This window comes from Alligator sinensis, unplaced genomic scaffold, assembly GCF_000455745.1.
Source record: "Alligator sinensis unplaced genomic scaffold, ASM45574v1 scaffold951_1, whole genome shotgun sequence".
NCBI classification, from domain to species: domain Eukaryota; kingdom Metazoa; phylum Chordata; order Crocodylia; family Alligatoridae; genus Alligator; species Alligator sinensis.
This window is the reverse complement of record NW_005843719.1, coordinates 19,856-31,806: the sequence shown is the minus strand read 5'-3', so window position 1 is coordinate 31,806 and position 11,951 is coordinate 19,856. Positions and strand designations below refer to the sequence as shown.

At 43.6% G+C, this 11,951-nt stretch overlaps 1 protein-coding gene across 1 annotated transcript; it reads right to left on the bottom strand.

Annotated features, from left to right (window-relative positions):
- Positions 1–10,739: 10,739 nt before the first annotated feature.
- On the bottom strand, positions 10,740–11,681 carry LOC102379581 (olfactory receptor 12D3-like). The gene has a single exon (XM_006039094.1). It carries the CDS (start codon positions 11,679–11,681, stop codon positions 10,740–10,742), a length of 942 nt encoding a protein of 313 aa, XP_006039156.1.
- Between the last annotated feature and the right edge of the window lie 270 nt (positions 11,682–11,951).

The following is an 11,951-nucleotide window of genomic DNA, read 5'->3' as shown; positions in this document are numbered from 1 at the left end:
GGGATGTCCCACTTCCTAGGCTACCACTACTTTTCCATAACAGTTCAGTGGAAAGAATACTTATACTATCCGCTTTACTCTTGTATATAAAGTAGTGGTGGCCCATTTTTCTCTGAGTATGTCTTAAAAGACAGGTAGCCATGAGTCTATACCCAGAGGAACATGCTATATACTCAAGTTGTGAATGTGAAGGGGGAGAAGGTAGGTTCAAGGTGCAATTTCTAGGCTCATACAGGTATGCAATTCAAAGCTGTGAGGAGGTATCCAAGTAAAACTGCAGGATTTCTGACAATCCCCCTTCCCCCCACCCATCTTTACCATGCATGTTCTACCATTCACAGTGCTACTATGAATCATTCTGAGCTGTACAACTTACTGTTAAAATAACTTAAATCAACACCACATCTAGGTGTGTGAATTCCATTCTGGATTAAAATTTAATTGTAGTGTCACTCAGTACTGCTGCACCTTGGCAGATATTGTCAAGAGGGCATAAAGTCACTTAACCCAGGTTAGAAAGAAAGTTGGAAGCAGAGAAGAAAACAGAACCTGTCTCATAAATGAGGCAGTGTTTTTAACCAATGTACAAATATTTTTTTCTGGTACCAAACCTAAACAAAAATCCTTTCTGGCCATAATCTCATGGCTTAATAAGGTTGAAACCAGCCACTTAAAAATATTTATATTCCTTTGTGCAGGTACATAAGAGAGACTTCTTTCCATAGCCCTGGCTCTGTGATCAAATGAGTGGCCTTTATGCTAGGGACTACATTCAGATCCTGGAATCTGGCTTTTCATTCTGATCTTCAAAATCACTATTACAAGGTGATATAGCCAGGAGATTTCACAGAAATACCTTTACAAGAATATTTTCCATATATTTTACACACACACTCTTCTGCAGTCTAACAGCTGAAGCTCTAATGTGACTAAAGCATTGCAGTCTTTATAGCCAACAACACACAAGGGAGTAAAATGGCTAACATCATATCTAGCTACATTTGACTCGCCCACCTGAAAGACTAGACACCCTTTTATATCAGCCCAGAGAAGGACTGGAACTCGTGCCTCTAGGCTAGGTACAGACAGTCAAAAAACCAGAGGCTGAATCAATACAGTCTTTGCAGGTTAGTCTAAGATACACAGATTAAATTGAAATAGAAATGAACAAACATTTACCTTTGATTCAGGAAATGCAGCCATGTGTCTGCAGTGGCTCAGGCCAGAAGGTGGAGGGTGCTAGAGCACAGCACTCTTGCTGTGTACACATTTCCTCTTCCTGCTGCCCCTGAGGTCTCTGGGATTTTCACTCCAGAAGCACAGAAGCAGTATGCTGCAGGGTTGCTCATCAATCCCTCTTCCTGTTTCCAGATGTGTTTGCATTTGTAGTCCACGGCTGCAGCTAGCAGTACATTTGAATGGTGGGAAGAGGTATTTAACCCTCCACCCTGGCCCCAGGCCACAGATGGGGTTTGCGTGGGGTGGGGGGCAGTTCAGCCCCCCCCCCATAGACTGGGCTGCATCTCCAGCTGGTCCTGCCCTGCCTTGGGCTTGTGCCTCCCCCTGTCAGCTGTCCCTTACTGCTCCAGCCCTACTGTCTGGAGCAGGCAGCACAGCACAGACCTGGGCTGCACAACATCCTGGGATGCTGGGGGACTGTGATTTAACTTGAACCAGGAAGGGGTCTAGGACAGAAGTTTCAGAAACTGTTTTGATTCAAATCAGTTAAGTCTGGTACTACATTCAACCCTTTTTATCTTAAATCAGTTTCACCCATATTGAAACTGGTTTATGTGCACTGAACTTCTGTTCTGTTACAAGTTTAAACCAGTTTCTGATCACTTAAACTGGCTTATGTGTAACTGTAGGAGAAAGTCCCCTTTTCCTCTTGCCTGCATTTTTTCTCCCCTCTTTGGATATGTTTCTCTTTTTCTACCTTTTCTTCATTCCTCTCTCTTTCACTTTAAGATAAGGAATTGTGTTTTAAAATTTGTGTGTGTGTATTTTGTATCTCCCCTTGTATTTTGGTATTTTTATCTATTTGTGCGCCATGGCATTTGTAGCTTATATTTTATACCCCTCACCTTTCATTTTTCAACTGAATGTATTTAGTTTCATAAATAAGTTATACATTGTAAAAATGTTAACAAGGGCAAGAATCAAACTGTCCTTCCCTGTATCAGGCTGGACCCTGAACGAGTGAGTGAATCAGTGATTGAATGTGTAACATAGTAGCAGACAGCTATTAACACCTGGGAAACTGCAGATCAACCAACGGAAAAACTCAATAGAAAACAATGTAACAACCGGGAAATCTCTAAACGTCACTGATCAAGGGCTAGAAGCCCTGGCCTGAGTTAATCAACGCCGGGGACCAACTTTTGGGCTGAATATCTCCAGATCGACCACTCCCAGAGCCCTATTCCAAATTCATCAACGGACTCCCGAACCTGCACGTACATGCGGACGACCCCTGGGGCTGACAGATGCCATCCAGTAGCCACTGAGGGGGAAGTCCCACGAGGTCAATGACCCCTGGATTGGGCAAACCTGAAAACTGGGGAGTCACCAAAGTCTGCCAAGGACAGATAAAAGGCAGTTAAAAGTGACCCTCAGGAGCGCCCTCTTGATCTCCAACTTGACCAGACCTGTCCAGCCAGAAGGACCAGCCGGCGCCCCCCTTCTGGAGGATAACACCACGCTGAAAGCAGCCTCGACTGGCCATCAACGGCAGACTCCAGCGCTTGTAAGATAGGTATACCTGACTGTAGCTTGCTACTGTGTGTGTGTATGTGTGTGCATATGTGTGTGTGTGTGGGGACCAGCCCCAAGGCTTATGATTTAACTCATTACAGTGTTTCAATCTGCCTAATAAACTAGAATTTTAAGGATCCTGAGTTGGACATTTGTAGCCAACATAACTTCTGTCCGTAGTCCTAGAGCTGTCAGAAGATGCTTTAACCACTTGGCTACTCAATGCTAAGGTTGGATAGTTTTACTCAAACATACTTTGGGTTTCACTCAGAATACTCATTTTTGCACTTTCAAAAAAAGTTTAAATTGTCTTCAGGGAAGTGTTCTTTTTTTTATTAATGGATATTTTAATCTAGGAGAGAAAAAATAAAAAGTCAAAAGATCCAATAGAAAACTTTGAAGCTAGACAGACTGACAAAAATAAGACACAACTTTTAGCAGTTAAATTAATTAGCTATGGGAACAATTTACCAAAGTTTGTGATGAATTCTCCTTCACTCACAATTTTTTAAATAGAGCCTAGATAATTTTACAGCATCAAAAGAGCAGAGATGAAGGAAAGCATGATAATGGATATGGAGTATGAACAAAGAGAGTGCCTCCTTGTGAGAGCAAGACTGGTTTGGCCAATGAGAAGATCAGTTCGGGAGCTCAGAAGCTGTCACAACTGGAAAGGGAACAGCTGCATATCTAAGGGTGTACTCTGGGTGCGAGCTGTTTCTAGAGGACATTCCTGGCATCAACAGAGAAGATGTATATGTACGGCCTAAAACGCTCTTGCTTTTTCTCATTCTCCTCTGCTATATTCAGAAAGCCCAAGTGATGACAGCTCGGTTATAGTCTAAGTAGATAATGCTGCTAGAGATACAGTCTTATCTATTTTCCATTTCAGGGTTTCAGAAGACAGAAGAAATGAACCCAAGAAACCAAGTCCCCAAAACTAAACACATCAAACTATCTGAATTTCCGACCTCTAGTTCTTTTTCTCTTTTCTCTACCAGTCTATAGTCTCACCAAGAGTTAGAATGTCACAATGGCATCTTTTCAGCCTTATCAGTTACCCAATTCCATTACACTTTGTCTGATGTAATAGCCTAAATCATACTTACACATTGAAATGCCTTACATTACAATAGTTAGTTGCATCTCCCCCTTTTGGGGAAGAGCCTACTCCATCTATTAGGTATATAAGTGTCTGTTGCCACTTAAATGTAATCCTAGTCCATACTTCTCAAATCCCTGTTGGGGGAGAGATGTTAACTGGCTTACTTTTGTAGCATGTTATCATCTTTCTTTAAGATTAAGGCACAAAAAGCCACAAGAAGGGTAACCCATACAGTTTTTCCGGGACTTGGGCAAATTATTAACGATTCGAATGATGGGATCGAGTGCACACTAAGCAAATTTGTGGATGGCGATGGCCGCAAGCTGGGTGGAGTTGCAGCTACTCCAGAGAGTAGGGCTAGACCCCAAAATGACCTGAACTGGGGGGGCAGGGGGCACAAGCCCAAGGTGGGCCAGACCCAGCTGGGGATGCAGCCCAGTCTATGGGGGATGGGGTGAGCTTCCCCCTCCAGCCCCCGCAAACCCCAGCTGTGGTCTGGGGCCAGGGAAGAGGGTTAAATACTTCTCCCAATTCAAATTTACTGATAGCTGCAGCTGTGGACTACAATTGTCTGCAATCGATTAGATGAGATTCAGCAAGGCCATCTGCAAAGTCCTGGATTTGGGATAGAAGAATCACATGCAGAAATACAGACTGGGGAATTACTGGCTAGGCTGCAGGACTGCAGAGAAGAACCTAGGGGTTATAATAGTTCATAAGCTAAATGAGCCAACAGTGTGCACTTGTTGGAAAAACAAGACAACAGCCTCCTGGGTTTTATTAACAGGAGCATCACATGCAAATCAAGAGAAGCAATTTTTCACCTCTATTCAGCAATGGTGAGACCTCACCTGGAATACTATGTCCACTTTTGGGCCCAACACTTCAAAAAGGATGTGGACAGCTTGGAAAGAGTCCAGCAAACAGAGTGACAAAACATGATTATGGGTCTGGGAGGTAAAATGTATGAGGAAAGTCTAAAAGAGAAAGGGTTATCATGTCTGGAGAAGACAAGATAGAAGGAGTAGATTTGATAACAGTCTTCAAATACCTTAAGGGCAATTATAGAGAGATTGGAGATGGGCTTTTTTCTGTAGTTGTAACAGACAGCACCAGGGACCATAGCTTCAGGCTGCAGTAGGGGGAATTTAGGTTGGAGATTCGAAGGAACTTTCTGACTATGAGGGTGATCAAACACTGGAACAGGCTACCTAGAGAAGTTGTAGAATCTCAATCCCTGGAAGTTTTCAAGAGCAGGTTAGACAGACACTTGGCAGGAATGGTGTAGAATGATCTGACCTTGAGCAAGGGGCTGGATTGGATGACCTTGTGACATCCCTTCCAACCCTACCATCCTATGATCCTAAAATAAAATAGGATAAGACTTAGTTACCTACCACAAGACTCTTGTGACACGGTTGTCTGTTGCTTTAAGAGGGAACAGCTAGCCTCATTGAGAAAGTCCAGTGCCAGATCATTTGGTTAGGAAGGAATTCTGCAGGAACCTTAAAAATCTCCCAACACAGTAAGCAGAGGAGAAGGAAGCAAGCTGTGAGAACAACAGCTTGCTACAGGAAAGAGTCAGGCTGTTGCACTGGAGGTGAGAGCCAAAGGGCTCCCCTTCTACTGCCTGGGAAAGGGCAAAAGGGTTTGGTTTTTGTTTGTTGCTTTTTGCGGGGATCTCTACTCAGTCTGATTCCCTGATTACCGCCAGCTGAGGCCTGGGACTGGAACTGCCCAGTTGGGCCGCATTGCATACATTTTTTTGCTGATTTCTCACCAACATAACTGCATGAAAAAGGATACCCTCTGTTGTCACGTGCAGAATTAGTCCACTTAGGGTAATGTAAAAACTTTTCAAGTACAGAGTACAAAAATGTAAATTAAGATAAGCAGCAAGAGCATGTACTAGTTTTTTTTTTCTTTGTATTATAGACATAATAGTTCAAAAGACCTCAGGGATTAGGTTCCAAACTCCCCTTGGTCATGTATGAGCCTTGGCCACCAAATTCCTTTTGGATGCTCCAAAAATTCCAGTCTGAATTCATTCTGTGCAACATGAGAACACAGGAATTTTTCCCAACCACACTGCCTATCTCCCTTATTTCTACTTTACATACAACAGATGCCAGGAGTTATTTACAGTCTTTACTCGTGCTGCTCTACAGAGATCAGAGGATTTTGTCCTGGATAATGTCTGCCAGTTCCGTTTAGGTATTTTCTACTCATTCTTCTTCTAATTGCCATAGGCATCCTCCCACTCCTTTTCCCTTGTGGGCATATCCTACAAGCTTCCTCACTTAGTCAAACAGTCACAAACTCCTCCATGATTGTTTTCAGGCTGGACATAAGGAAGAACTTCTTTACGGTCTGAGCCACCAAGGTCTGGAATACACTGCTGCTGGAGGTGGTTCAAGCACCTACTTTGAACAGCTTGAAGAGAAATGTGGATGTTTATCTTGCAGGGATCCTATGAACCCTGCTGACTTCCTGTCCCTGGGGCAGGGGGCTGGACTCGATGATCTTCTGAGGTCCCTTCCAGCCCTAATGTCTAAAGAATCTATGAAATCTATTCTGACCACTGTAGTTGTATGGGATCAACCTGGATTGTTTGCATATGTCATTTCCATTTAACTCTATGCAGAAATTTGACATCTGTGACAAAGAGTAAATTGTGATAGGGAGTAAGAATAGATTTTGTCCAAATGAAAACTCTTGTCAAAACAGGATGGTTTATTGCCTCAACTAGTGTTTCTCTGTGGCCGCTTCTACATGAGACGCTGACTGTGCAGTAACCTGAGTTACTGTGCAGTAGTGCTGACAAATGTAATTTTTTTGTGACGCCGTTTCGTAGTAGCCTAATACTTCTGCGCAGTAGCATTGCATCAAGGTTGTTGCCATGCAACACTACTGCACAGTAATAACAGGCTACTGTGCAGTCTGTGTCTCATGTTGAGGTGGCTGTTGATAAAGAAGCGAGTTCCGAGTTCACACTCCCTTTCCATGTGAATGTTACAGGTTGTTCAGAATGCAGTGGGACTGCCTGGCTCTGAGATAGGGATATAGAATCTTCTTCCACTTCTGGATTATCTAGGTAGCAGTGATCAAAAAAGGATCTGACCTTCTGATATCAGTATAGAATTTCAGATGTTTCTCAAGTTCCTTGGTATGCAAAGACAGCACTCATTGAACATCTCATCCATCTCATCCTGCCTCAAACATACTTTCCCCCATGTATTTCTCGTGGGCCACGTTCAAGTGTTCCCAGATCTTCTGGGAAATTCATAGTCTGTGGCTTGCTGTTTAGAAAGCTTGTCTAGAGATGCAAATAGGGTGTCCATCATAGAGGACAGTCTGGTTGTCCTCTGTTCCCTATTGATATGAAACCTGCTGCCTTCATGTCCTCTATTTTTCTCTTCAAGAGAAGAGAGGACATAAAGGCATCTGGTTTTGAATCAATGGAGGACAGAGGAGAACTGGACTGTCCTCTATGATGGCCGCACTAGATGCAAACCACTTTTGGCCTAAAATCCAGGTCTCTCATTTCTCTAATTTTCAGGATATTGAGCTAAAACACAGAAAAAGTCTTTTTCACAGTCACAAAACCATACACAAGCAGCTGTGTGAGTCTGTGAACAATCCTTGTCTATCATAATTGGAAACAGAATCCAAACTCTGAATAAGAAGTAAAAATTAGCCAACCAGGGACTGAAGTGATAATGAACTGATAGACAAAGTATAATATTTATATATATCCATATATTATTCTGTCATATGGTGATTCAAATAATGTCTGAATAAGTATGCATATTTTAAGTGAGCTTTGGATTTCTCCACCCTAGCATTTGTTCCCTCTATTAGTTTTACTGACTAGCCAACTGGTAGTGAATAAAAGTGATTTAATTTCTATTTGTTTTTACTCACTGGAGGCTCCAAATCAATTTGGAGGTTTTTTTCCCCTCCTGATTCAATTCAGATTAATTGATTCAGCCTCTGATTGGGCTAAATCTTCTCCAAATTGAATTGGTGACTGAAGCTTTGCACATGCCTACAAATTACCTTGAACAAAGGCAGGAGCAGTATCACAGGTTTCAGGAGATTGAAGTTGCTACCTCCTTGGGAGATTATAAACGTTAGAAACCAGGTCATGAGGAAAGGCTGAAAGACTCGGGACTGTTCAGCCTCGAGAATAGAAGACTCAGAGACGACTTGGTGGCAGCCTATAAGTAGATGATAAGTAGCCTGTGTGAATAGAGAATTATTTGATTCAGATTTAGATTCAGCCAATTCAGATGCCAGCGATTGATTCAGAGCTCCAAATCAGATTCCTGCTTCAGTTGATTCAGAGATTCAACCATAGGGTATAATGGAGAATCAATGAAATATCTATAATGGTAGTTTTTTGTCCAATTTGGATGAAACTTGCAGGGGTGGTGGCCCCTAGTGAGGCCACAAAGCCTGGCATGTTTCAAGGTTCACAGGTTTGGGGAAAAATGCACCTCAAGCTGCTAACGGCCAAAATGTGACATAGATGACCATGTGTGTGTTAAATCACAGTGGGGTGAAAACTGCAGGGATGCTAGCCCCTGTGGAGGCCACAATGCCTGATAAGTTTCAAGGAGATAGGTGCAGGGGTTTGGGGGAAACTGTACTTCAAGCTGTGGATAAACCAAACTCGTGACATGGGTGACACTGTGCGTGTTAAGGTGCAGCAGGGTGAAAGCTCCAGGGATGGTGGCCCCTGCTGAGGGCACAGTGTCTGCCAGCTGTCAAGGAGATAGGTGCAGGGCTTCTGTATTATGGGGCCCTGCACCTGTAGCTGCTGACAGGCACAACTCGTGACGTGGGTGCTTATGCAACTGTCTGTTTTGGGGCATGGGAGACACTACTGCAGTCGTGACTGCTAAGCCCTGCTGTGGCCACAAAGCCTGCCAGCTGTCAAGGAGATAGGTGCAGGGGGGTTCTGGGGCCCTGCACACCTAGCTGCTGACAGGCAAAACTTGTGACATGGGTACTTTTGCAACTGATTGTCTCTATCTTTGGGCAGTTGATTGTCTGTATTGATTATTTCCTCTCAGTCTGTGGTTTTGTAGGTGTTAATCCTTGCTCATTAACTTATCAAGGGGGACCAGTGGGGAATGGGATAGACCCTGTTCCCCTGAGCACTACCAGGAGTAACTAGGAATAACGGCCATAAGTTGACTGAGAGTACATTTAGGCTGGACATCAGGAGGCACAACTTCACTGTCAGGGCGGCTGGGATCTGGAATCAACTTCCAAGGGAAGTGGTGCTTGCTTCTACCTTACGTGTCTTCAAAAGGAGGCTAGATAATCACCTTGCTGGGGTAGTTTGACCCTAGCATTCTTTCCTGCTCATGGCAGGGGATCGGACCTGATGATCTGCTCAGGTCCCTTCAGACCCTACCAACTATGAACTATGAAACTTGTTATATAGTAGCTAGCTACTTTGTATTGAGCTGGTCACTGAGTGAATCAGGATTGATTGGTAACGCAGTAGCTTAGCAGCCAGGCCTGCATTAGATCATTCCCCGCCCCCACCATGTGCCCCAAGACAGACACAGTTGCACAAGCACCCATATAATGAGTTTTGCCTGTCAGCAGCTAGAGGAGCAGAGCCCCAGAACCCCTGCACCTATCACCTCCACAGCTGGCAGGCTTTGTGGCCACAGCAGGGGCTAGCAGGTTTGCAGCTTTCACCCTGCTGCGCCTTAACACACACTCTGTCACCCATTTCACAATTTTTGCTTGTCCGCTACTTGAGGTGCAGTTTCCCCTACTACCCTGCACCTCAAACATGGCACACATCATGCTCTCAGCAAAGGCTACCATCTCTGCAAGTTTCATCTGAATCAGCCAAAAGACAACTAAGTTATAGATATTTCATTGATTCCCCATTATACTCTATGGCCAAATTTCCAAATCTTTTCTGAATTGATTCGGAAGCTCTGAATCGATTCAGAAAGCCTAAAGCTTCCCACAATTCAATTCAGATTCATAGATTCATCCTCCAAATCAGCTGAATGATCTCCAAATCTGAATCACGATCTGAAGCTTTGCACAGCCCTAATAAGTATATCAGGGATGTACATCAGGGCCTGGGGGAGCATCTGTTCACCAAGACCCCCCAAAGGAGGACAAAAAATAATGGGCACAAGCTGATTGAGGATTTGTTCAGGCTAGGCATAAGGAAGAACTTCTTTACGAGTCGAATTCCAAGGTTTTGGAACAGGCTGCCCACAGAGGTGGTACAGTCATCCACCCTGGAGATTTTCAAAAAGCATCTTGATGCCCATCTTACTGACATCGTCTGATCACAGCAGTCTTTCCTGCCCAAGTCCAGGGGGCTGGACCCAATGATCTGTAAGGTCCCTTCTAGCCCCTAACAACTATGACACTTTTAACTTGGAATAAAGCAATGTTTCTGGAATAATATCTTTTTTTCCAGCAGCAATAGCAATAATTCAGTAAAAGTTGTCAGTATTTTATTTTCTGGTCATTTCTGTAATTTAAATTACAAACAACAATGGGGCATTAAAATGCAACCTACAGTGCTAACCCTCAGTACTACTGTATTGCAAATAATAGACTATATAATAAATAATCTGATAATAGTATCGACACAGCATATTCTTCAGTTCTCAACATAGGACTAGAAAAGTAGTTAGCTGTGTTAGTTTGAAGTCAGACAGGAAGCAGGGCAAGGGCAGCATCTTGGAGACTAATGGTTAGTCTAAACTGCCACTCTGCTCTGTCTTCTCCCAACATAGATGTGACATTTACAGCATATCATTCTCTTAAATATCCCCCCTGATGACATCAGAGAGAAAAACATCAAATCCTGTACCTTGATCCAGCTTTTTCATTTTTTTCCAGAGACAAGTTTTCTCCCAAGCACTTTTTTGAGGGCACACTTCACCTCCTCATTCCTCAGTGTGTAGATGAGGGGATTGAGAGCTGGGGTGACAGCACTGTACATGAGGGTGACTATCATATCCCTTTTTGAGGTACTGCCTGAAGAGGGGGGGGTGTAATTGAAGAAAACAGGTACATACAGCAGGGCCACCACTGTGAGGTGGGAGGCACAGGTAGAGAAAGCTTTCCACCTGCCTGCTTGTAACTGGACCTTTAGGAAGAGGAAGGAGATGATGTAGACATAAGACAGGAGGGTGATGATGAAAGGAAGTAGAGCAATGCATGTGGCGACAATATTAAGGAGGCTCAGGTTGAGATGAGTATTGCTGCAGGATAGGTGCAACAAGGGCTTGATGTCACAGAAGAAGTGGTGAACATATTTGGGGCCACAGAAGTGTAGGCGGGAGGTCATAACTACGTGCATGAGAGCATGCACAAAGCCTGTGGCCCAGGTGACAACTGCCAGCAGCAAGCAGACCTGTTGATTCATGACTACCATGTAGCGAAGTGGGTTGCAGATGGCCACATAGCGGTCATAGGCCATGACCGCCAGCAGGATGACCTCGCTGCTTCCAAGGAAGTGGAAGAAGTGGAGCTGGGTGAGACAGGCAGAGAAAGAGATGGCCTGTTGCCCCAGGAGGAGGCCAGCCAGCATCTTGGGCACTGTGACAGTGGAATAGAAAATGTCCATCAAGGAGAGGTTGCCCAAGAAGAAATACATTGGGGTGTGAAGCCGAGGCTCAGCCAGTGTCACAGCAATGATGGCACCATTCCCCAGCAAGCTGGTAAGGTAAAGCATTAGAAATAGAATGAAGAAGAAATGCTGAAGTCCCCAGACATTGGTCAGACCCAGGAGGATGAACTCTTTCACTTCTGTCATGTTCTCCATTTCTAGAATACTTAATAGAAAAAATAAGTGCTAAATGTTTATTGTAATAAGTATGGGAGGAAGCATGGAAATACTAGCTCTCTCATTATATGTATATATCTATATATCTATCTATATATATCTATATATAGATAGATATATATATTGATATATATCTATATATCCATGTGTACCCACACACACACACACAGATTAAAATAAAAATACAATTAAAATACACAATTAAAATACCTTTTAATTCCTATACACACACACACATACACACACGGA

What these genes read in the sequence shown, in the direction of transcription:
- LOC102379581 (XM_006039094.1), bottom strand. Translation starts at nt 11,681, where the DNA reads ATGGAGAACATGACAGAAGTGAAAGAGTTCATCCTCCTGGGTCTGACC.